Raw genomic sequence first — 23375 nt, forward strand, 5'->3', positions numbered from 1 at the left:
AATTGTACAAAAAAGTTGTCAGGCAGTGGCCTCTCTGTGACCGCCAACTGCATGAGACCCAGTACTGTAATTTGGTCTATATTTCCCCTCTCGTTCTTGTTCCTTTCCTTCCATATATGACTGTGTCAACTACCAGAACTGGGAGTGTACACACACACACACACACACACACACACACACACACACACTAGGCTAATTTGCCCTTAAATGCTGGCCTTTTCCACTCGCTCAGTGCCCCCCCAAACCCCCATCCCTCCTCTCCTTCGTCTCAGCAGCCCTGCTAATGAGCAGAGCTATGCAGGCGGGCTGAGGCGAGCTTAACAGTCCCGCTCAGGCCAAGCAGGGGCAGTGTAACCCAACCTAAACGTTCCCACGGTGTTCTCCCGCCATTCACCCCACGGCCTCTCACACTCGGCGGCGAGGCGAGGGAAGGGAATGCGTGTGTACTCCACCGACGAAGCTGCTTCAGCCCAGCAGTCTGTTCACACACACACACACGCACACACACACACACACACACAAACGACATCGGCGGCAGCAGCAACACAGAGAGAAGTAACACTATCTCTTTAACCGCTTGCCCGGCATAGATTAATTGGTTCCTGGTAATTCTATCAGATTAGTATTAATGCGCTGTCGCCAAGGCGATCGAGGTGACCTACACTGTCTCGCTGGCTTTTTATAAACTTGCATGAAGGTCAAACGCCAATCATCCACACAATATGATAATGCGCCTTTAAATCCGGGAAGAGGATGTTATTAGTGGTGGCAGGGACGGCTTACATGGTAGTTGTTGTAACAGGAGAGCTGCAAAGAGAGGCCTGTTTATATATGGAGGTGTGAGCAGAGAGAGGAGACAAAGTGGGCTGTTTCATTTTTGGCTTGCTGTGATTGATCTGTCCTAAGACGTGTGTGTGTGTGTGTGTGTGTGTTTGTAGTCCCTATGCTGTACCAAAATTCTCGGAACAAAGTGTGTTGGCTGCAAACAGTGAAATATAATCCTGTCACATCTGTGAATATACATAAATATCCATAAATCGTTACTGTACTGTCAAGTTTTTAAGTCCTAAATGGCTTCATAAATTGGTTTTCACATTATGGTGCCAAGATTCCATGTCCTCCATATTTAATGCTAATTTAAAATATAGGGGGGGAAGGACTTAAATGAATGCCTGAGTCTGATATTACAGAGAGAGAGACAGAGAAAGCAGTGAAGCTATAGCCTTACAGAGCTCGCCGGCAGAGACACAGCAGAGCCTCCTACTCACACAAGGAAGGGCTGTCAGAGATCCATTAAGATATAGACTGCAACATGACAAGAGGGCCTGACACTTTAGACAGCCTGATTCAGCGGAGAGTAACGTCCCCCTCGCGTGGCCTCACACCTCCAGTGAGGAAAGGGAGCAGCGAGCGCAGGATTGAGGGAGGGAGGTGTGAGGCAACCCTTGGAGAGCCAGTATCTACAGCTCCTCCAGAGCACCAGCCTGAGTGAGACAGGAGCCCAGGGAAACCAGAGGCCTTTTGCTGTCTGTGATCAGGGCAAGCAAGAGAATGTGTGTGTGTGCGTGTGTGTGTCTGTGTGTGTGTGTGTGTGTGTCTAAGTATGTGTGTGTCTGAGTGTGTGCCTTCTTCCTCGGTGCCTCCTCCCACAGGGCCTGAACCGGGCAGCTGGCAGGGGAGCCATTACCCACGCGCCTCTGACAGCTCACTCTCTCATTACAGCAGCAGGCAGCCCAGCCTGAGCCTGTGGTTCCCCTGCTGCAGCTGCACCACAGAGTCCAACACCCTCAGTCTCCTCTCTGTGCTGTGCCTCACTCTCCTCTCTGCTGCTGCAGCTCCAGCTCCGGATGCTCTCCTAGACTGCCCCTGCTGGAGCTCCGTCACAGAGCCCAAACACCCTCATCCTCTTTTATGTTTAACTGAGGCTCAGTGCTTTACTCTTAAAAAGGTTATTAGATATATAAAATAGAGCACAACATAGCTTGCTGGAGTCGATTGGAGTATCTTTCTTTTTTCCTTTTTTTTTCTGAGAAACACGACATACAATCACTCACTAGTCACAACTCGCAGCATGCAGGTGCTGCATTGTGATCAGCTGAAGCTGATATCTGAAGCGATGGCTTACGCATGTACGGCTGATTTAATAGAGGCAGGGTCTTTCTTGCTGAATGTCTCACTCTCTCTGAAGTACACCAAAAGCCAAGCACAGCGCTGTCACTTGGCCAAATTACGTGCGCTTCAAAATTTACAAGCCTGTCAAGAGATCCCCATCCGCAAAGCCTGACCCCACCAAATTACATCAGGCTGCCAGTCACCCAGAGAGAAAGGCCAAAATGTCTCTGCAGAACAGACAAGAGACAAGGGGCACGCGCAGGTTTAGGAAAATGACCTCTGCTGGCAAAAATCTGCTGCGACTGCATTTTCCCCCTAAAGCGCTATGACAGATTTAATTGGATCAAACAACTCATATCTCTTTGTCTTGGGAGCTTGTGTGTTTGAAAGTGTATAAGAGTGTGTGTGTGTGTGTGTGTGAGAGAATGTGTTTGTGTATGTGTGAGAGAGGGAGAATGTGTGTGTGTGTGTGTGTGTGTGTGTGTGTGTGTGTGTGTGTGTGTGTGTGTGTGTGTGTGATATTCAAGTAGTAAGTTGCTATTCAAGTGCAGAGGCCAACCAAAACACAGGAGCCCAGTGAAGCCAGCGCTGTGCATCTGTAGCTGCTTAAGCCCTGTTAGAGCAGGCCCGAGGCCCGCTTCAGCACTGCTCAGATCGCAAATAACGGCCCAACGCAAATAAAACTAACATGCACTCAGCGGACCTGTCCCCCGTCCAAGGCAAACCTTCAGGCCCTCAGCCTGCCATCGCCAGAGAGGAAAGAAAACACGGTCCACAATGGAACGCTGATTCTGAATGGCAAGATTAATAATTGAGAGGATATCTAAACAAAACAGATTTTGAAACACCTCACGTCCACACAGCTGTGGGTATGAACATGAAAGTCACTTTGGACTTGTGGAAAAGGCTTGACAAAACATGTCTAGAGAATAATGATGAAAGGATTGGTGTTTCTTCAGGATTTTTGTCCTCAGTGCACTGGTCTGTTGGAGTGTCCTGTCCTAGCATGGCTGTAGTCTATCTAGGTGTTGGAGGAATAGATAGGGGTGTTAAAAACCATAAAGTGTGCATGTATAGATTGTAAGGAGACTGTGTTAGTCAGCGGTGAAAAATGCTTTCAGATGTGGGGAACCAGATCCAGGGAACTGGACAGAGGCATCATGTCGGCACTGAGAATGATGCCCGGCATGTTGATGCAAGCCCTTGGTTCTCAAGACCCAAGAGTGAGATAGATAAATAGAGAGAGAGAGAGAGAGGGATCAGTACACCTTACTGATGAAAGTGTGTGTGTGTGTGTGTGTGTGTGTGTGTGTGTGTGTGTGTGTGTGTGTGTGTGTGTGTGTGTGTGTGTGTGTGTGTGTGTGTGTGTGTATTGCTGGCAGACACACATATGTATGCACTTCTTTGGGAGTTTAGGGTGGGGGCAGACTGTAAACTCAGTCCTCTTCACATCCACGTCTTATATGCAGTCCCTTCAGGGAGACATAAAAGAGCAGCCAAAGATCCATTCAATCTTTTACAGATTATGAACACAGGGGAGTTTGGGTCAACTTTTCCTGCCTTGGCCTTTCTGGCCAACGGAATTAAGTGGCGTTTTCGGTGGGAATGCTCGAGCATTTGAGCAGCCACCACAAGAACAAAAAGAGGAAATGTGCCCTTTACAGCTTACACTGCTTTTATTCCCTTTATTTCAACTATTTTTATGGATTTGCCTTTTTTTTGCTAGCGTGTGTGTCCAGGGCGCGTAGGAAATGGTTCATTAAATAGGAATGCCCATTTTTCCTTTTATTTTTTAATGTGGTGCACAGGGATATTACCCAATGCGTACAAAGAGTGGAAAGCCAGACTTCCTCCTGGCTCGAGCACGGCACTCATGCTGGCTTCATTAGACGGCTGAATTCCAGGCCCAAAGACGGGACTATCAGGGGGCATATGACCAAGAGGATGAGAGGTAGGAAACAAGAAGTTGGGAAAGTGAGAGAAGAGAGGAGAGAGGTGAGGGGTGGGTAAATGGGATGAAGAGATGGAGGAAGAGGAGGTAGGATGAAGGGAGCAAGGGGAGTGCATGGGTGTGATGGACCGCAAGACGGTGAAGAGTGATGAAGAGAGGGAGGCTGAGGAGGAGATGCACCTCATTTGGCTTCAGGGGACAGATGCTACAGGAGAAGAACAGAACAGAACAGAGAGAGAGAGAGAGAGAGAGAGAGAAATTAAATAACTAAATAGACAAATCCTCACACTCAGGAGGAGATGGGATAGGGTAAAAAGAATGCAGGTCCCGCTATGATCACAACTAGCCTAATTAGAGCTGACAATGGCCCCGTGCTAATTAACGTTGATCGTGCTGATTGTTCTTTCTGAGGCTCGGTCCCACACCCCAGGGCTGGTGGTGACCCGGCCCCGTGTGGCACATCCTGCTCTGATTAGGGCTCATGCATGCCTGTGGGAGTAACAGGGGGAGAAGCCACTCAGGATGACACCACAAGACATTTGCGAGAGCTTGGCTTAATTTTTTGATGCAACATTGTGGCTATTTATCATGCCATGCATTAGTGATTTAGTCTACTTCTAGGCTAAGAGAAATTAGATAGATAGATAGATAGATAGATAGATAGATAGATAGATAGATACTTTATTGAACCTCAAGGGGAAATTCAAGGGTCTCAGTAGCATACAGACATAACACACAACATGCAGAAATTCAAAGAAAAATGCAAAATTCAAAGAAAATCTCTGAACAAAGATTTCAGTCTAGGACTAGGCTTAATCCACGTACGGGAAACTGGCCATATAAGACAGTTGCGAGATCTTGGCTTAATTTGTTAATGCAACATGGTGGCCATTTTCACAAGGAGCATTAAATCAAATAAACACTGCTCTCTCCTTTTTCCCCTAGTGAGTATTACAGCACAAAAAGCTTCTGCTTCAAAAATCCTCTTCTATTCTCTGTTTTTTTAATGCCCCTTCCAATGTGCGAGACTAAATTGGATTTTCTGAGCACTGTTTTCTAATTTGAAACATCCATCATTTATTATTAAAGAAAGAAAAGGAAGAGAAAGGAAGACTCGCCTAAGGCTGAGTCCTGTGCCCCCACCCTCCTCTACACATACACATAGACACACACACAGGCTATTTCACTAAACACACTTTTAAACCTGTACCTCTTACATCCACATTGCTTAACATCCTCTGTGTCTCAATTTGTGGGATGAATGGCTAATAAATATATGGGCAGTGGAAAGGACGGGCAGAGTAGGAGTGATGTACACAGACGCTGGGCTAGCGAGACAGGGAAGACTCAGATGTGTTTGGACGGGAAGACTCAGATGTGCTTGGACTGAATACTGAAGGAGAGAGACAGAGACAGAGGGAGGCAGATACACAGACAGACAGATGGACGGACAAAACTAAAGAGATGAAGAGAAAGGCACACCACTCCAAAAAGCAGCCCAAGCTATCACTCATGTTCAAAGAAAAAAAAGAAGAAAAAAAAAAAGAAGTGCCTCTGTGTCCTTCAGTAATCCTGTTCTGTATTATCGGGATCCTGCAGCTAAGTGTTGCAATTAGGACACCCTTTTTCATGCAAATCAATTTGACAGCACAACAATCAGTCGGTTACGCCAGCCCTCACTCTCTCTCGCTCCTTGGCTCTTCTTCTCTATCTGCCCCCCCCACCACCACCACCACACACCCCGCTCCCATGCTCGCTCTGGCATTTGCGGTGGTGGCCACATTTGCATTATTTATCATATCAGCCTGAGTGTGTACGTGTGTGTGTGTGCGTGTGTGTGTGTGTCCGGGGCTGCAGAGCCCCGTGCTGCTGATTAGTGTGGCATTACACATGTTAAGCACAAAGGAGAGTGATTCCTATTCCACATGTCTCCCTCTCACACACACACGTACACACACATGACTGTCTTACCCAAAGTTTTAAAAAAAAAAACATACAAACAACAGGCCTGATATCAGCTTGGTAGCGGCTGGTACCAAACACACTCAGGTAGAAATGGGGTACAGCAGGGAGGACCACGAGCCGAATCAGTCAGAAAACCTCCCATGAATCATGCTGTGTGAAGAGCGGGCCAGAGTCAAAACAAACAGGGCGCAAGCAGACAGACCACCCCCCCCCCCCCTTTCACTCTCTCTCTCCCTTTCTCCTCTCAGCTCCATTTTTCATGACACGCGCAGAGAGCAATGCTTAACAATAGGGATCACTCTAGCTCTCAGTCCGACTGGCAGTTCTTTTGGGGTGCGATTATGCAGAATTGCTATGCATGGCAGGTGGCGCTACAGCCTTGTGGTGGTGATGTGAGCTGTAAAAACACTTCTACTGACACTAGCATGCATGGTGGCATGATACATAGCATAAACATAGGAAACATTGTATAGACACAACCATACCAGCAGAGAGGTCAGAACTGCTTACTCTGTATGCACACATTTGTGTGTTCGGTTTACACATGTTTTTACATGACATTATGACACTTTGCTTTGCAGTGCATCAGTTATAAATAGGTACCATTTGTTCATAGGAGGAGTCCTATCACAGAGCAATGTGGACTTGTGGCACGGTGATAGATGGATGCAGCTTGATTATCATTAAAAAGTCATTTACAAGACAAATAGGGATGAGGTTTTCAAATTATACTTACTTTATTGTAGATTCAGGTTTGAGGATGGCAGGGCTGTTGGTTTTATGCGGGTGGTTACTCATTACTGTTCAAAAACACATGCACGCACGCACGCACACACACACACACACACACACACACACACACACACACACACACACTCACACACACAGACACGCCGCCTGGGAGCTAGAGAGCTGGCATTGAGTTCTAGGCAGTCAACAGAGCAGTCACTAAGGAAGAGCTGGCTCTCCAATTAAACATATGGCAAGGACACTTCTTAGGACCATAGCAACTTCTCTGGCTTCCTCCATTTTTTTGCTTTCATTCTCTTTAAATGCCTAGATTTTTTTTTCCAGTATCTGTAACAAAGTCCTAAGGAGAAAAGAGAACCAAAGTGTGCAGGGCTGAACTAGCCAAGAGAATCGGGGTGATGGTGGTGGGGTGGGGTGATCTTTTTTTTTTTCCCCTTAGAGGTCAAGTAAATTAAAGCTGACAGAAGTAATATCGGAGGAGAGGAAAGATTAAAAGAAGAGAAGGCGAGCACAAGGGGCGAGAGAGCCGCTGCAGGACGGGGGCTGCACTCCGCTCCGTGACTTTAAACTGAAATCTCAATCTGGCAAAGTTTGTTCCTTAAAAGGAAATCAGAGGGCTTAGCCCAGGCGGCGTTGCCTTGAATGTCATGAATAAACATCAGATTGCCTTTCTGCGCATACATCATACATCACAGGACGACACCACCTAATGGAGGAGGACTCCTCTGCCTCCGACACATGAAAAGGCAGAGAAATTACCAACCAAACCACACTGCGGTGGCGCTTTTAAATGGACTGCTGAGAGACAGGAGAGAGGGAGGGAGGGAGGGACAGAGGGAGAGGGGTAGAAGCAGGGGAAAGAGGGAGAGGGGGTAAAAGAGAGAGAGAGAGGAGCGAGGGGATTCTTTGACTAAAATGGCTTCCAAAGATAACCATCTTTCTGCACCGTTCCCATCCAAAAGAAAATAACGGTGCTGAAATTTGTGAAAATAATTACAGTAATAAACCAGTCCCTTGGAGCACATTTTTTTCCTCTCCTCTCCCCACAGACACACACTCTCTCTCTCTCACCCTCTCCCGTTTCCTTCTCCTCCTCCTCCCATCCCTCTCTACCCATCAGCCATTCTCCATATCTATTCTCTCCGCAGTCTTCTGTTGATTCTCTTGCACATTAGGGAGCACTTGCTATTCCAGACCGCCTGTTTAACAAAAGAGGGAGTGCATTAATCTGGATGCTCGGTAGGAAATGAAATTGCATTTATCACAATGTCCCGTGCTCCGCCGCCGCCACCGCCCCAACGCGCGCATGAAAGGCCGGCCTGCCGGATTCGGTGAAATGTCATCTCTGAACACACAGGGACGTCTGATAAGAGCGCCGGCCCACGGCTGACACCGTGGCATAACAAAAATGGACAAATGGACAGACTGATGCAATCCAAAGAGGGGTGGTGTGTGTGTGTGTGTGTGTGTGTGTGTGTGTGTGTATGTGTGTGTGTGTGTATGGTGGGTCGGGGGGGTGGAAGAGAAAGAGAGTGGAAGTAGGAAAATAGAGACATGCAAACATACTCCATTATGTATTCAAATAGGTACAGGACAGCCATAAATCCTTATCTGTCCTATTGATTAGGTGAATGAATATATAATAGCACCAGAGCGCTCATATTTACTTGCAGCCAGAGTCCACACTGGAGTATAACCTGAGACATACTCAAGGTCCACCCTGCACTTATCACCATAAATAAATCATGCATAATTGTTTAATATTTTATGAGGGAACAGTTGAATACTAACATGTAATCGATAATTGGATACTAAAGTATGAAAAACAGGCTCATTTTCAACTCTAGCTTATCCATCATTTCCTCCGCACAGGACTAAGATCAGTGTCTGCATCAGTGTTGGACACTGGTGAGCCTGAGGCAACTTAAAAGTAAGCATACACGCACAGTGAATCTGCTGGAAAATTAGACAGGACATGCTAATTGGTCTATATGGGCTGAGCATATTGTATGTGTGCACATGGATGCACATACACACGTGTGTGTGTGTGTGTGTGTGTGTCCGTCTGTCTGCTTGTGTGTGTGTGTGTGTATGTGTGTGTGTGTTTGATAAGGTGCGGCGATGCACACCTTGCCTGAGAGACAGGGCAAGAGAGAGAACAAGAGAGAGAGAGTGGGAGAGGCTTGTGCGGCAGACTGCAGTAATTTCTTTGATCATTTTTAATGGCCGCTCTTTCATGTGGGTCCACGGCTCGCACACAACTCCCTGCAGGTGTCATTTCACTCCTCTAGTTCTGGGATTAGTATGCAGCAGGCAATAAAAACCTGGGCCATTACACCGCACTGCACACATACATAATCTACAGCGGGATCATTACCTTTTCAAAGGACGATAGCAGCTCCTGTCTACGGAGGGAAGGAGAGGGGGAAGAGAGAGTGAGAGAGAAAGGTAGAGTGAGAGAGAGAGAAAAAGGGGGAGTGAGGAAGGGAGAAAATAGAGATAGAGAGAGAGAGAGGGAGAGGCATATAGCGGTGGACAGACTGACAGACATAAAGACAGACGCAAACAGTGCCGAACTGCTGAGAGAGAGATATCTATCTAGGCTTTAACAGTGTTGATGGCTTACAGTCATTAATGAGGATCCGTACAATTCAAGCTGCCGGTCCCCAGAGACGGATGCTGCTGATGGAGTGCATCTCTTCACCTGGCTGGAACGCCACTAGAGAGCAACATGGTCCTGCCGTTCTGTACTGCTACACTTCCATCATGCGGAGAGATAGCCTGATCTCTGCTCTCCGGCTCACCAGTGATAATGAGAGGCCATAAAACAGGTAAATGAGCTGGATGTCTGACAAATGATGCAAAAGTGTGTGATGAAGCAACTCCCCAAAACGCAGTAAGCCACAGCACCCCATCCATCCTCTATGGGTTTGCTGCTGCTGCTGCTGCTGCTGCAAAGATGGCTGCCGAGCCTGCTTGGCCAAACAGAGCCTCGACAGGAAGCCTCTCTCACAGGCTCTTTCTGTAAAACACAGCCTGCACTTCCTCCTGTTTCCGGTAACTTCTCTGTAAATGTTCACAGTATGAGGCCTTGGGGAGCCATCCCAGCGAGCCGCTCACCACAGCAAACCCCTTTACCAAACACCGCGCCACGTGTAGCCTACAACCAGCAAGATGGGCGAAAGAGGAGGTGAACTGCGAAAAACGTACAAAGCCATTTTTATAGCATGTGAAATCTCTTCAGTCCAGTCCTCTCATTCATTATTAAGCATGCTCAGGAGATCTATTCCCTGCTTGTTGTGAAACACAGCTCCTGCGCTTTACCAGCTAGGCGCTCACAAACCCAAACTCTCAGGGGAAGCCAACCGAGAACGTGGTCGAATTTACAACCCTGTCTTTATTTATTTATTTCGGTATAAACCTCAAGCCTGAGTCTACCCACACCAATGGGCAGCGGTCGAGATTCGCATGCAGGCAACCATCCTGTTTACTTGAATCAGAGACAGGTCTGTCAGCCTCTTGCACCATAAGCAAAAGTCTGGGCTCGGCCTAAAGCAAAAAGCCTAGAAATCATGTCTTCCATGACAAAGCAAGTGTAAGCCACATGAAATCAAGTTAATAAGAGACAGCTGAACTATCATTAACCCATACACCCTTATATTTTCTTTTCTGACATGAAACTGTACTACAACCATCCATCGACTCACCTCAGGCCGTTAGTCAGACCTCACCAAGAAGCTCAACTTATTGGACCTCATCTTGGCATAACTGCCCTCTCATAGCACAACTAATGGAGCCAAGACACAAAATGATTCAAACAGACTAAAGGCAAACGCACACAACAAATAATTGTACGACTACTTGCCTGATGTAATATAATAGCCTATCCACACTCCGCTGACGCAAACCTGACCTTCCCTTGCCATACATTCACAAGAATTCATTATGGCAATTAGTACCACAATGCATAGAACATGAATGACACAGGCAGGCGCTGAGCTACAGATCTGGTGCAGGGACAGATGGGAAAAGGTAGGAGGCCAGAAAAGGTCCAGTCAGTGTCAAAAAATGGACTTCCTGGCAGATGTGCGCTGGTGGGTCCTGATGAACAGATCTGATTAAGCGCAAGTGATCAGGGCCCCCGGTTCCTGGTTCCTCCTCCTCCACACATACATACACACACACAACAATGAGCCGTCCACCCAAAGAGCACAGCACAGCTGCACAACAGCTGTGGGCAGTCGTGCTGAAGACCAGGAGAGAGCCGGGCTGCCCGATGAAATGGGAGAGTTTGGGAACAGATTAATAGATCTCTGGAGGTTAAGTAAACATAATCTGATATAACTCTGCTTGCGTTTAAGCTGCTGGCGACGTTTCGCCGGCACTTTTATCACTGTAATCTGCTGCCAAGCAACCCCCCCCTTTACATTTTGTTTCTTTCCCCTCCTGACGATATTTGTCAGGGAGATGAGGCCAGACTGTGGCTGTAACCGACAAAAAAGGCACTCTTCCAAAATGTTCCAGATCACTGGTCACCATTTGTTCTGCCTGAATTCAGTCCAATCAAACAATATTAACAGTAGCCTTGCACTTGCAGGTCCGCATGTAAGACACGCCGAGACCACTGAGAATACCAAAGATGTCAGATCACTTTAAACGTTTTTATTTCGGAAAATTTTAAGCATTAAGATAAAAGCCTCAATTAAAATGCAGAGGTGGAGCCGATGCGGCCCATGTGAATTGGCTTGGCCTCAGCAGCCAGTGTGTGCTAGGGGCTAAAATGCAATGCACTGTCTGTCTGGGGGGCAGCATCTGCATATTTATCTGCAGCCGCCGCAGATGTCCGCGGATCCCTGAGCAGAATGATGCCCACTCATGGCTTCCGTAACGTCTCCCCCCAAGTCCAGGGAGCCCAGGGGTCCCAGAGGTCTGATAAAAGGGCTCCGATTTAGTGGCAAACGCTCACGTTTTTCCAGGCGTGGGCCTGCGGTTCACTTTAATTGGCCTTTTCTGCTGCCGTGAACCTTAATTACTTTGTTCCTGGATTAAAGGCCTCAGCCTGCTCTGACGAGGCCAGGGTCCTAACCTTCAGCGGGCTGCTGGCCGGTTCACCTTCCGTTTCTCACTCACTACCTCAGACAGCCCTACTGCCAGCCTTGCTCATAAAAGGAACGTAACCCTTACAAATGTTATTGCTATCTTATCTTTTACCTTTTCTTTACCATCATGATTTTCATATTCTTTTCCAGATAAACAGAACTAGTTATTGCTATTAACAACTTTGCATCCCCAATAAACACTCCAGACTTTCCATTTTCATTACAATTTGTACATTTCTATTTATCTGTTTTTAAATATGTTTTTATGTGCAGCTATACAGAAAGACTTCCTTGATGCTATGGGCAACAACATCAATTTGGTTTTGCACCAAGACTCAAAACCAAAGCAGTGCCCTCAATTTCCAAAAGAAAATGTGGGGTCAATGTGTGCATACTGTATGCTGGAAATCTCAAAACAAGCCTTGAAAGTTGTCCTTTCTCTTAATGTCCTACCGTCTATCACACTCCTTTCACATTCTCTTTATCGACCAAAAACTATTCAAACAGACCAATGATTTCATCTGAGCCTTTCAACATCACTGACAAGAAGAAAGAAAGAGAAGAAAATGACCTTGTCCTCTTCACCTCATGTAAACCATTGACAAACAATGGCCTAGCCACTGAGAGAGCCACAGATCTGTGTTGTACTTGTATATCTACATATTATTTGGGATCAAGGTCTTTTACAATTAATCTGAAAAGGCAGAACTACCAGTAATGTCATACGTTCAGAAGTGTATAACAAGATCCACCGATCCATCCAGAAAGAGCTTCTGTTCTGATTTGAATAACAGTCGTCAGAGTGAATTTACAAGGATAAGGAAATCATAGAAAAACAGAAAAAGAAACATTTACAAAACAAAAACAAAACTCCTTGCACAAATTATTGTGGGGGTTGAGAGAACAGGAAAAAAGCAAGAGTTTTTCTAAACTGATTAATTCTTTTGACTGGAACAGGAGAACACCTGAAGGATAGCAACGATAAAATACTAATTCATCATTTGTTTATCAGCAACAGAATCACCTACCAGAAAATATTGAAATAAAAATTGAACTGTGAAATTCCTTTTCAAATGAGTTCTCTAATAATGTTCTTATTTTCAGGGATGCACATCAGACAACAGGAATTACCAAACTGCCTTAAAAAGCTGGCAAGACTACAAAGAAGCCAAGAAATAAATGCAAGCGACAGTGTGTTTGGTCTTTGCGTCTGTGCATCTGCTTTTGTGCCAGTGTTCATGTACGTTTAGAAAATGTGTGTGTGTGTGTGTGTGTGTGTGTATCTGTGTTTGTGTGTGTGTGTGTGTGTATGTATGTTTATTAGGGGTACACGTCTTCGTACCGAACCGTTTAGGTACAGGACATTAGGTTCAATACAGAACTACAATGTACAAAATAGCTGTCTTTAATGGTAATCAACAGTAGGCTTTTTTGCTTACGGACCATGTTTTAAATTCAAATTCAATATCCCACACAAACATATTAAGTAGTGAACCACATGTTAGTTTAGACAATTAATGTAAAAAACATTTGACACCTTTTAAAAATACTATTCTCGTTGTGCATCAACAATATTGTCAGTGAATTTATGTTAGCAGTACCTACATGCTTACTGTACCAAGAATTAACCAAACCGTGACTTTCAAACTGAGGTTAACACCGAACCGTGACTTTAGTGTACCGCTATACCCTTGCATGTGTGTGTGTCTGTGTGTGTGTGTCTGTGTGTGTGTGTGTGTGTGTGTGTGTGTGTGTGTGTGTGTGTGTGTGTGTACGTGTGTGTGTGTGTGTGTGCGTGTGCATGTGTTTCTACTCCCCCTATACCCATGTCCTTCAGAGCAGAGTGTGTTGCAGCTGGCCCAGCGTGGACAGCAGTGAGTGATAGACTAATCGATGGGAGGCCTAATCAGCCAGCTTAGCTCTAATACCCTGGACAGGTTCACATCATTATCATATCAGGCTCCACACGTTTCGAGGTGACATGGAAAAGGCAAAAGATTAAAGTCAATCTTGTAGGGAAATGCCACAAGTTTACAGCCCCTATGACAGGACCAGGTCTGATGAGATAAAACACTAAATAAATAATAAACAATAAATGATAAAGGAGGTCTACGATTCATCTTTTTTAAAAACAGAAAACACATCCATCCATCCAGTAGCACATAATGAACTCTTTTACGTCGCCATGTTGGGCAATTTGTGGTGTGGATGTCTAGGGCTTTATCAGGTTCTTTCATGTGGTGGGGGCTCCAACCCAATGCCAAAACCGCCACCCCACCACCCCCTGTGCCAGACGGGCACCGCCCCTCTATTACAGGGCCACGTCCAGGCGAGAGTTTGTTTAACTCTGCACTCCCGTTTGCAGGAGAGCTGGAGGGACTCTTATAAATCATCTATAAACTTACTTTACGCAAACTGTTTACAGGCAGTAAATGGTGCATTAAACAGGAACCAGGTTTGCCGTCAGGGGGTTGGGGATTTTGAGGTGAGGCGTGGAGTGGGGAGGTATTCGGGTGACCAGGGTGGGTTTGTAGTGGTGTCTTGGTCATATCTCTCTCCATTTTGCAGCTTTCAAGGCACATCTTACATCCACCCTGCTTTACTGACAGAGATAATGTTGTTTAAATGTTGCTTTAAATGTATTTAAATGTGTTGTTTAAATTCAACACAAGCTGGCAGCAATTACAGACTTTTAAAAGTCAACCACACACAATAAACGCAATAGGCAAATGTGCACTACGCTTCCCTCATGATCCACAATGAAAGTGCTTTTTTCACTGTCAATATACCAAATATGCAAAAATGTACATCTGTGCAATCCAAAGTGCTTTAGTGCATCAAGCAGGCTTGTTTTTATAACTAGCACTGTCGGTATGGAGTTAAACTCACATGGAGATTCAATTAAAAATAAGGACTATGAAGTCAAGCACAAAGAGGTATGTGAGTGCATCCTATGTGTTAGATAAAAATAATCATTTTGTCAATTCTATGAAAATACAGAAAAAATTATACTTAAATAGAGGCTCATTTGTACTCACAATAGTCAGAGCCTAAATAACAAAGCATGGAACAGTACATAGTCAATTACAAAACTGTATTTAATCCAGATAGATTCGATCTGTTTTAAATAAGAGCATTGTTCAAAAAAGATTCAAGCATATTTAAGTTTGACCGATTGATGAAACTAAATTTAAAAAAGTTCAAATGTTTAAGACAAGCTATGCAGCAGCCAATGGGCATCTCTTTTGTTAATGAAATACAGGAAATAGGCTATATGAGCATCCTAGTTTTAGCACTGTGGAGTTGGAGAGGGACATACGTTCTCATTGTCAAGGGGGGACTGCCACGAAAGGTTTGGGAACCACTAACTGAATACTGAACAATACTTTGAAGGGTATACAGTAAGGTATAAAGTGGTAGATTACAGTAGCAAAGCCATCTTAGGCTAGATCTGACTGAGCCAGCTGATTCACGTCAATCTCAAACTGATTTCATGCTCTGTGAACAGGACGCGAGGCAGAATCTTTCCTGTTTCACTCTCACGTCATAGACACACAGAGTGTACTCAGACATCTATTGCTTCATCAATACGTCATTGGCACAATTCTAACACCCCTGATGAGGGGCCAAGCTGACACTTAAGGAGGAATAAAGCAGAGGACCTAAGGCCAGGCTAGCCGGATAGTCATTAATGTTTGCGACAGGTTACAACCGCATAGTCAACAGTTTCCAGGCTAATCGTCGTGTCAATCAATGGCGGGACTGAGGATGGCTTTCAGCATAGGACGAGGATTGAGTGAGTGTGTGTGTGTGTGTGTGTGTGTGTGTTGTGGGTGGGTGGGTGGTTAGGTGGGGTTGAGGGAGGGGGAACTGCTTAGCCTACTTAGAGTGCATTGAGTTTAACACACTGTTCCGTGAGTGTGTGTAAACAGAGAGGGATATAGACTGGAGCATTGACTGGCTGATCAATGCTATTGATCAGATGGACCCACCTCCAGCTCCTCCGCACAGGCTTGCTGAGTGTTTTCACTGTCGTCAGCCTCACGCACGCACGCTCGCTCCTCTGACAGTCATTGGAGAAAAGGCAGAGCTGCTCCGCATGAATACCTCCCACACCAGCCACTGGGGGGAGACAAAGAGGGGGGTTACAACCCCACCCCTGACCTTACACTAGCCTGCCTTCTCTGCCACTGTCTAGAAATAAAACAATGAGCAACACAGAAAAAAGCCTAAGTGATAACTACACTGGACAGCAGATAAGTGAGGCTGTTGTCAGTTCTTCATACAGAGATCGTTTCAGGTGCCGCGTACAGTACAGTACTTTGAACTGCCCTGGTATGAAATGTGCTATATAAATAAATGTTGCCTTGCCTTGCCTTGTGTTACAGTGTATGTAAGTGAGAACATGGGGTGAGATGGGAAAAGTGAACGGAGATATGTGGGAGATGGCAGACCCCTTCTCTGCAGCCCTCCAGCTGGCGCTGGCAGTTCACTGAGGATGGATGCCCCATTTCCACAGCTCTGATGACCAGTGCCACTAATCCCCAGGGACAAGCAGGGGTGGGTGGGGGGGTTGGGGGGGGGTTCTTCTCAAACTCGACGTGTCACAATAGATCCACACAACGTCACTGTTACTCTGATGAGTCACATACACCTCCTCTACCCATCCCAACACAGATACACACACACACTACACACACACACACACACACACACACACACACACACACTACACACACACACACAAATGCAAGTATCAACATACACGCACATTTGCTGGCTGGTGGTGAAAACACTCATCATCTTACTGGTTGCTTAATCTGCCTTGTCACCCTTTACTAGCAACTGAGCACACACAGCCTAATTCAGCAGTCACAAACGGCTCCAGACACACACACATCTAGTGACATCTCTCCTTTCAGTAGACGGGGTGGTGGTGGGGGACTGGAACTGCTGTAATTCATAATTTGGTATGGATGGACAAATAGGAATTACACGCAGTCAGTGGGCACCGAGGTTGAAATGGAGACAAATGTCCAATCAAACTGAAAGGTGTCTGATTCTTCTCTCCCCCTGGCCGGCGCTCAGCTGCTGCGAGCGTGCAGATGAACTAAATGTGACACGCAACGCGGCTCTCTGGGAGACAATAGTGACGGGTGGGCTTGATGCCCCGCTCATGCAAAGCAGAGCTCATCAGCTCTCTGATGGACAAGGCTCGTGTCAGCGCTAAGTAAGAGGTAAGAGGGGGAGCTCACTTCCTCCCAGAGAGCCACTAGGGAGGGAAAGGAGATGAGTTGGGACGCTTCAGTATTCCGAGCATCTATGGAGGTGGAGGTGGATGTTGCCAAGATCAAAGGTTTTATTTAAAAGCAATCCAGTCTGTATGTGGTTAGAAAGGGACAAAAAAAATTACAGAGAATGAGCATGAGCGAAAAAGAGAGTGAGAGTGAGATACTGAGGAGGAGAGAATGGCAGGAAGAGTTCATCATTTCATGACACAACAAGGCACAATATTTCTAATGAATAATCCTGCCTTCAGCAATTTTGCAAAACAAATCGTCTAACCCAGTGATATCTACCTCACTGTGATACCTCACTGCAAAAAAAAAACATGACACCACTGACTAGCGTCCATGTCCAGGACAGGGGCTATGAATGCCCCACCCCTATACACCTATATACACTACACCATTCAAATTCCTTCCCTGGTTTTATTCTTTCACCTTCGTCATTCACAGAGTATCCATTTCAGATTGTATGAAAAAGTAATATTCAGGCAATAAAGCTTGATTTACACCCTCTCCCTTCCCCCCCTCCCCTTCCTTTTATTTGATCATTTAGTGGGGATCGTATAACTGTATATCAGACACAAATGAAATCAGGGCCCGTACACATTAAGGCCATGTCTTGCTGCCGCTAACATCCACTGCAGCCCACTCTCCCGGCTCCCTAGCAAGCCAAGGGCAGAGTCCCATTCATTTTCAGGCCCATTTCCTCCTATGATTAGGCGATCAATCAATCCCAGCCTTCAATCTCATCAGGCAGACGGGATTATCTGCCCATCTCTCTGACGCTCTCTTTCTTTCATACACACACACACACACACACACAATGTCTCTCCCTCTCTCTCATACCCCTCTCTCCCTCTCTTACACACACATACACAAACTGCACCACATTAGCATCAGATCAAGTATCACTGAACGCATGCGGTTTGCTTACTCCAAATAGACCACAGAAAGACATCTCTTCATTTTCACCCCATATATGCTGGCCTTTACAGCACAAAAAACAGAACACATCATACATAAACGCACACAAACACGCACACACAACCATACCATCTTACTATCCCAAACGTTCATGCTAAAGATATTTAGTCCTGCTTTTGACAGGTTTCGATCACAGCACCATTTGCATGAGATCCCTTTGCTTAGCCTCACTCATCACTACTGGCTCATGGTTGCTTATGTCCCAGGCAAGAATAGACCTTGTAAGCTGCTCCCAAAAAAAGTGCTGAGCTACAAAGCCATTGTGTTTATTGAGGTAGTAATACACAACAAGAATGTGTATAAAGTACTAAGGACTCAGTTATCAACATGGTTAAAACTGCTGCTTTTCACCAGTTTCTTACAACTCTTTCAAGAGTCACTAGTATGTATCCACAATGCACAAGGCCCATCAAAAGGGCCTATTTCTTATATCAATAGGCTCAAGACTGAACAAGGAAAATAAGAACAGAGAAGACATCTAATATAAAACATTCACGCCCACACATCCATTACTACCATCAACAAAAAAAGAGGTGAAATATTATCATTAGAGCCACAAGGCTTATAAACCATCGCTAGTAAATATGATATTACAATGATTTGGCTGTGTTGTACTATAAAATGGAGGTTTGTGAAAGAAAGAACCTACACATTTATCAGAGGATCTGTCAAAAGGGTAAAATCACCCTCTAAATACCTCTCGCCTAGCTTTCAGAAATTTCAAATCTCTTGAAAAACACAACTGAAATCATAATTTTTGCTCTCATGTAAAATGAGACACCGCTGTTTTTTCCTTTCTTTCCTTCTTTCTTTCTTTCTTTTTGATCCTTTGTGTTTCAGCTCACTGACAGGTGTTGCATGGATCAAGACCTACCTCCTCAAAACCCGGGAGTAAACAGTGTTAAAGACCAAACACTATTCCAACCTGGAACATTCCAGAAGCGCAGACAGAGGACACCTTCAGGGTAGAGAGAGAGAGAGAGGTAGAGAGAGAGAGACAGGGAGAGAGAGAAAGAGAGAGAGAATGAGAGAGAGTGGGGATGGGTGAGAGAAAAATCGTCCAGTGATCAGACACTGAAGATGAGGCGAGGCCCTTACTGCTTTAAAAGTTTTATCAGCTTTCATCAGGCCCAGAACTCTGGGTGCACCGCCAGGCTCTTCCCCCTCATCCCCAACACCCATCCGGGATTCGCTGACATGACATGCCCCACTAGAGAGCTGAAGGAGATGGGAATTAGACCTTGCTCCTCTTTATTGCTTTCATCAGTCAAGATGAATATGAAAAATAGCACATCTTTAAATGTTGAGTAGGAAAAGAATGAATTAGTAATAGATTTACATGGTCTGAGAGCACATGCAGGTAAGGAGATTACTTTTTATGTCATAACAAATATTTTATTCCACTTTTACTGATGAGCACCAGCTAAAAGGAACATTTTGCAAAATGTAAAGATATTCAATAAAGGCCACTTAATGGGATGGTTAAAAAAATAACCCAAAAAGCTTTTTGATGTAGAGACGCTAATTCTGTTAACAACATTGATCAAACTGTCATGCTTTCATTATGGTACAATGCCTTTTAGCAGCCATGCATTGGGCTATTAGAGTTATAAAACCTCCAAAACAGTCAGGTCTCCTCCCCTGTCCTTGTCAGGCCTAGTTTCTTTATTTCTTGTGCCAAGTGGAGCAGTGATGGCTTGTCACCATGTATCTGCATTATGCATGGTCCGATACTGTATATCATTTAATTTCCTTTTGCCCATGGAGTAAAAGCTATAAAATCTATAAAAAATACTTTGTATTTGTTTCAAAGCAACCCACCTAATTCTAGTGACTGAGTGAGGTTACACATCAATGCAGAAACACATAGCTATGGCATGTCTGAATAGTTAAGATACAGAACACGTTTACAGTAAGATACTCTTGGTGTTATATAGGCATCTCAGTTGGTGTTTGCCTTGTCATATCAAAAAGGTGCACTTGTAAACAGAGCGTTATTTCTATTTAAGCTTACTGTAGGTAATTGGGGGGGGGGGGGGGGGGGGGTGAACAGCACCCGCAAAAACAGTCCACTATCTCTCCTGCATGTACCCCAGCATCTGTGCACACTGTAGTCGACACCATGATTGGTTTTAATAACATAGTTGAATCCTGAGTGCATTAGATGCTTGTTTTCAACATGTCATTATTTATAATTGCATGCTGCAGGACTGATCGTGTGCCCTTGAAGCATTGTTATTTATTGCCAAAGACCAGTAATTAATCTGAGAAATGCTGTGATGAGACAGTATAAAATACTTCAACTCACAAAAGCAAATCTCCACAATCAAGGGATGGTTCCTTGTTACAGCATAATTCTAGGGGACTGCTGTGTAAGGCTTTTGTGCTCATCTTAACAGTCCCAAATCATCTACCTAAAGCAGACCATTAAAGGCATTATAGGGTGACACAAGAATGAGTGTAAATATTAAATGTAAAATTAGAATATTCTAGTATCTAGTATGTAAAGACTGACGCCAAGGAAAAGGACAACATCCAATAAGAAGTGCCAGAACTTTTAAATGGCAAGCGGTGATCTGGAGAGGCATGGCATCACTAGTGATCCATTAAATCATTGATTTCGTACCTCAACATGGAGGTCATTCTTTATTGATGCCTCCATTTGCCTCGAGTGTCTCTGTTAGGCTACGACCCGAAACACGGAAAAAGTAAGGACCACGGCACAAAAGGAGATGACAGGTACATGGACTAAATTCATCTGATGCGTGCAAAAAGCACAGTCCTCCGTCTCTAATGAAGGCACCTCTTTGAGGTGTTCTATTCTAGGGCGTAACGTCATAGTGCATCCCTCGGGGAAATTGCATGATACACTGTCATTGCATAGATTTGTAATAAACTGACACTTGATATTTCCGACGTGAGTTGTCTGTACACAAATCCAATAATGTATTATTGGTCCAAAGGTTCTGTTTGATTATTCCAGTAACGTTTGTGACGTGTAATTATCAGCTTGTATCCCTTTCCTTTTCTGAGGTTTCATGTCATCTCAAAACACTGCACGCAACTGGTTTAAGTTAACAAACATCACCCAACTTTAAATGACTGTCGCTGTGTTCTCCAAACAAATGACTAGATAACATTGCCTGTAAGCTATACCTGATGGGACAAGTTAGCTAACGGGGGCAACTAGCGATAATGTATTGGACATCTGAACAGGTTAACTTGATTGAGGAATTGACGTTACATTTATACACAACATTGCGTGTGGCAAATTAAAGCCTGTAACATCAGTAGTAAAGACAGTCATCATGATACATACGTTCAAGCAACATTCTGTGCTAGCTACATCAGCTAATATTGATTGTAGGTGGTAAATTAAGCAAGCTAACTGACGAATAGTAAGTATCCTATGCTTACTTCACAAGCCCAGGGCAAGCCAGTGGATGCTTGCTAAACTAAGATAGCTAACGCTAGCTGTAGTGCAGATGTCCTGGTGCCACAGTACCTGTTGCAAGGCATCTGCTTAAGATTTCATCCGTAACCGCGTGTAGTTTCTTTGACGGTCTTGTACTGATATTGCCTTTTTCATGTTATCACATGAATGCCTCGCATCTTAACCGCACTTGGATGGAAATCAAAGAGTATGGAAGTAACTATACTCTTTGTGGAAAGCACAAGTTACTAATACAGCTTCAGCGCGACACTTGGACAATTCCTAATACCCGCCTCGAGACCTCCATCTCCCGCTCCTTTGCACCTGCATAACCATGACAACGGCCCACAAGAACTCCTGGCAAGTAGGTCAGTTAACCAATCACAGCTTTGATAAACATTTCTCAACGATCGCGTCCCTCAAACAAGTCCCTCAAAAGGCAAATCCAGCGGTGGGGCATTGCAGCTACTTAGAAGCACATGATGATACAACTTTTTTTTTTTTCATGATTGAAGTCGCCTAGGCCAAAGTCGCCTAGGCCTAAAAAATGCATGCAAACTAAATAAACTCAATTTAATTCGCAATAATGTCACATTCGCAATAATAGCCTACCCACTGACGATGGTGAGCCAGATACCTCAAAGAAAAAGAAGGGGTCATTCAATACGAAATATGACGAGTCATATTTAAAATATGGTTTCGCAGAGACCGGTGACTCGCATGCACCAGGCCATTTGGCGATAAGTTGTCAAACGAAGCAATGAAACCATCAAAGCTAATTCGACATCAAGAGTCCAAGCATCCTACACTTAAAGACAAACTTGATTTCTTTGAGCGTAAGAAACGCGAGCAAGAGAATGACGACTATTTAAACTGGCAGATAAAGTCGCTCCATTTAAAGCCAAGCTTGATTTGTGGGTACGACGAGTGGATCGGGGTGTATTTGATATGTTCCAAACAGTAGGCCTAGGCCTAGTGGGGGTTTTGGGAGAGACTGAGGCAGGGCCCTTTCTCTCGCAGCTGGTGCGCGATCACCTTGTTTGTGCTTTCAAATGAGTTTGAGTGTTCATCCTCCAAAGATCCACGGCAAACCAATGAGTGGGTCCGCAACCCATTTGTCAATATCCCGAATAGTCCTCCTAACTTGTCAGCGCAGGAGGAAGAGCAGTTGATGGAAATTGCAAATGACGGTGGTCTTAAGAGTGTGTAGTCTATGAGAAAACCTCTCTGGCGGGTTTTGGGTTTTTGGATGAAAACCAAAGCAGAATATCCCGAGATAGCCGTAAAAGCGCTGAAAACGTTGCTACAATTTCCCACCACGTATCTATGCGAGGCCAGGTTTTTGGCAATGACTGCAATAAGACCAAATTGCGCAATCGACTGGACATTTCAAACACAATAAGTTAAGGGTGTCACCAGAGCCATATAGGTAGAGTTGCGACAACTCCATTGACGCTAATGTTCCATTTTTTTCAACAATGGCGGCTAATGGAAGCCTCATAGTTCCCGAAAGTTAACAATTTATAATAGCAGCAGTGCAGTTACAGACTGTTTGTAGCCAACATTTCAGACTCAGATTTACATTATTGGCTCATCCGAATAATAATATTAACAGTAACAATAGTAATAGTAGTAAAGTAATAGTATTAATAACCTTATTATAATAATAAACTATTTATGTATCGACTTTGACAGCTTTTCTGCTGCTCAGTTTTTATCAGTTCCTTATCAAATAAATTAAAAGAGGCTAAAGCCCAATAAATGTGCCACACATAATAACCTAATATAAGATA

The 23375-nt window shown here is 44.7% G+C and overlaps 1 protein-coding gene across 13 annotated transcripts in view; it reads right to left on the minus strand.

The window, feature by feature from the left end:
• The window catches only part of LOC121681319 (trichohyalin), a 145616-nt gene extending 123726 nt beyond the window's left edge, over positions 1-21890 (minus strand). For 2 of the 13 annotated variants that reach the window (XM_042060998.1, XM_042060991.1), the window contains exons 1-3: positions 21655-21890; positions 19024-19107; positions 15870-15999 (exon numbers count right to left, since the gene is read on the minus strand). Coding sequence is in view for 4 of the 13 variants with exons in the window: in XM_042060989.1 (XP_041916923.1) it covers position 14283 (1 nt within the window). In the remaining 9 variants the exon portion in view is untranslated. Of the gene's footprint in view, positions 1-14282; positions 14427-15869; positions 16000-19023; positions 19108-20457; positions 20564-20775; positions 20927-21654 lie in introns of those variants that run through there. The other 11 variants (XM_042060997.1, XM_042060990.1, XM_042060999.1 and 8 more) reach the window with 8 other exon arrangements.
• Between the last annotated feature and the right edge of the window lie 1485 nt (positions 21891-23375).

Source organism: Alosa sapidissima, chromosome 14 (genome assembly GCF_018492685.1).
Source record: "Alosa sapidissima isolate fAloSap1 chromosome 14, fAloSap1.pri, whole genome shotgun sequence".
Classification (NCBI taxonomy): domain Eukaryota; kingdom Metazoa; phylum Chordata; class Actinopteri; order Clupeiformes; family Clupeidae; genus Alosa; species Alosa sapidissima.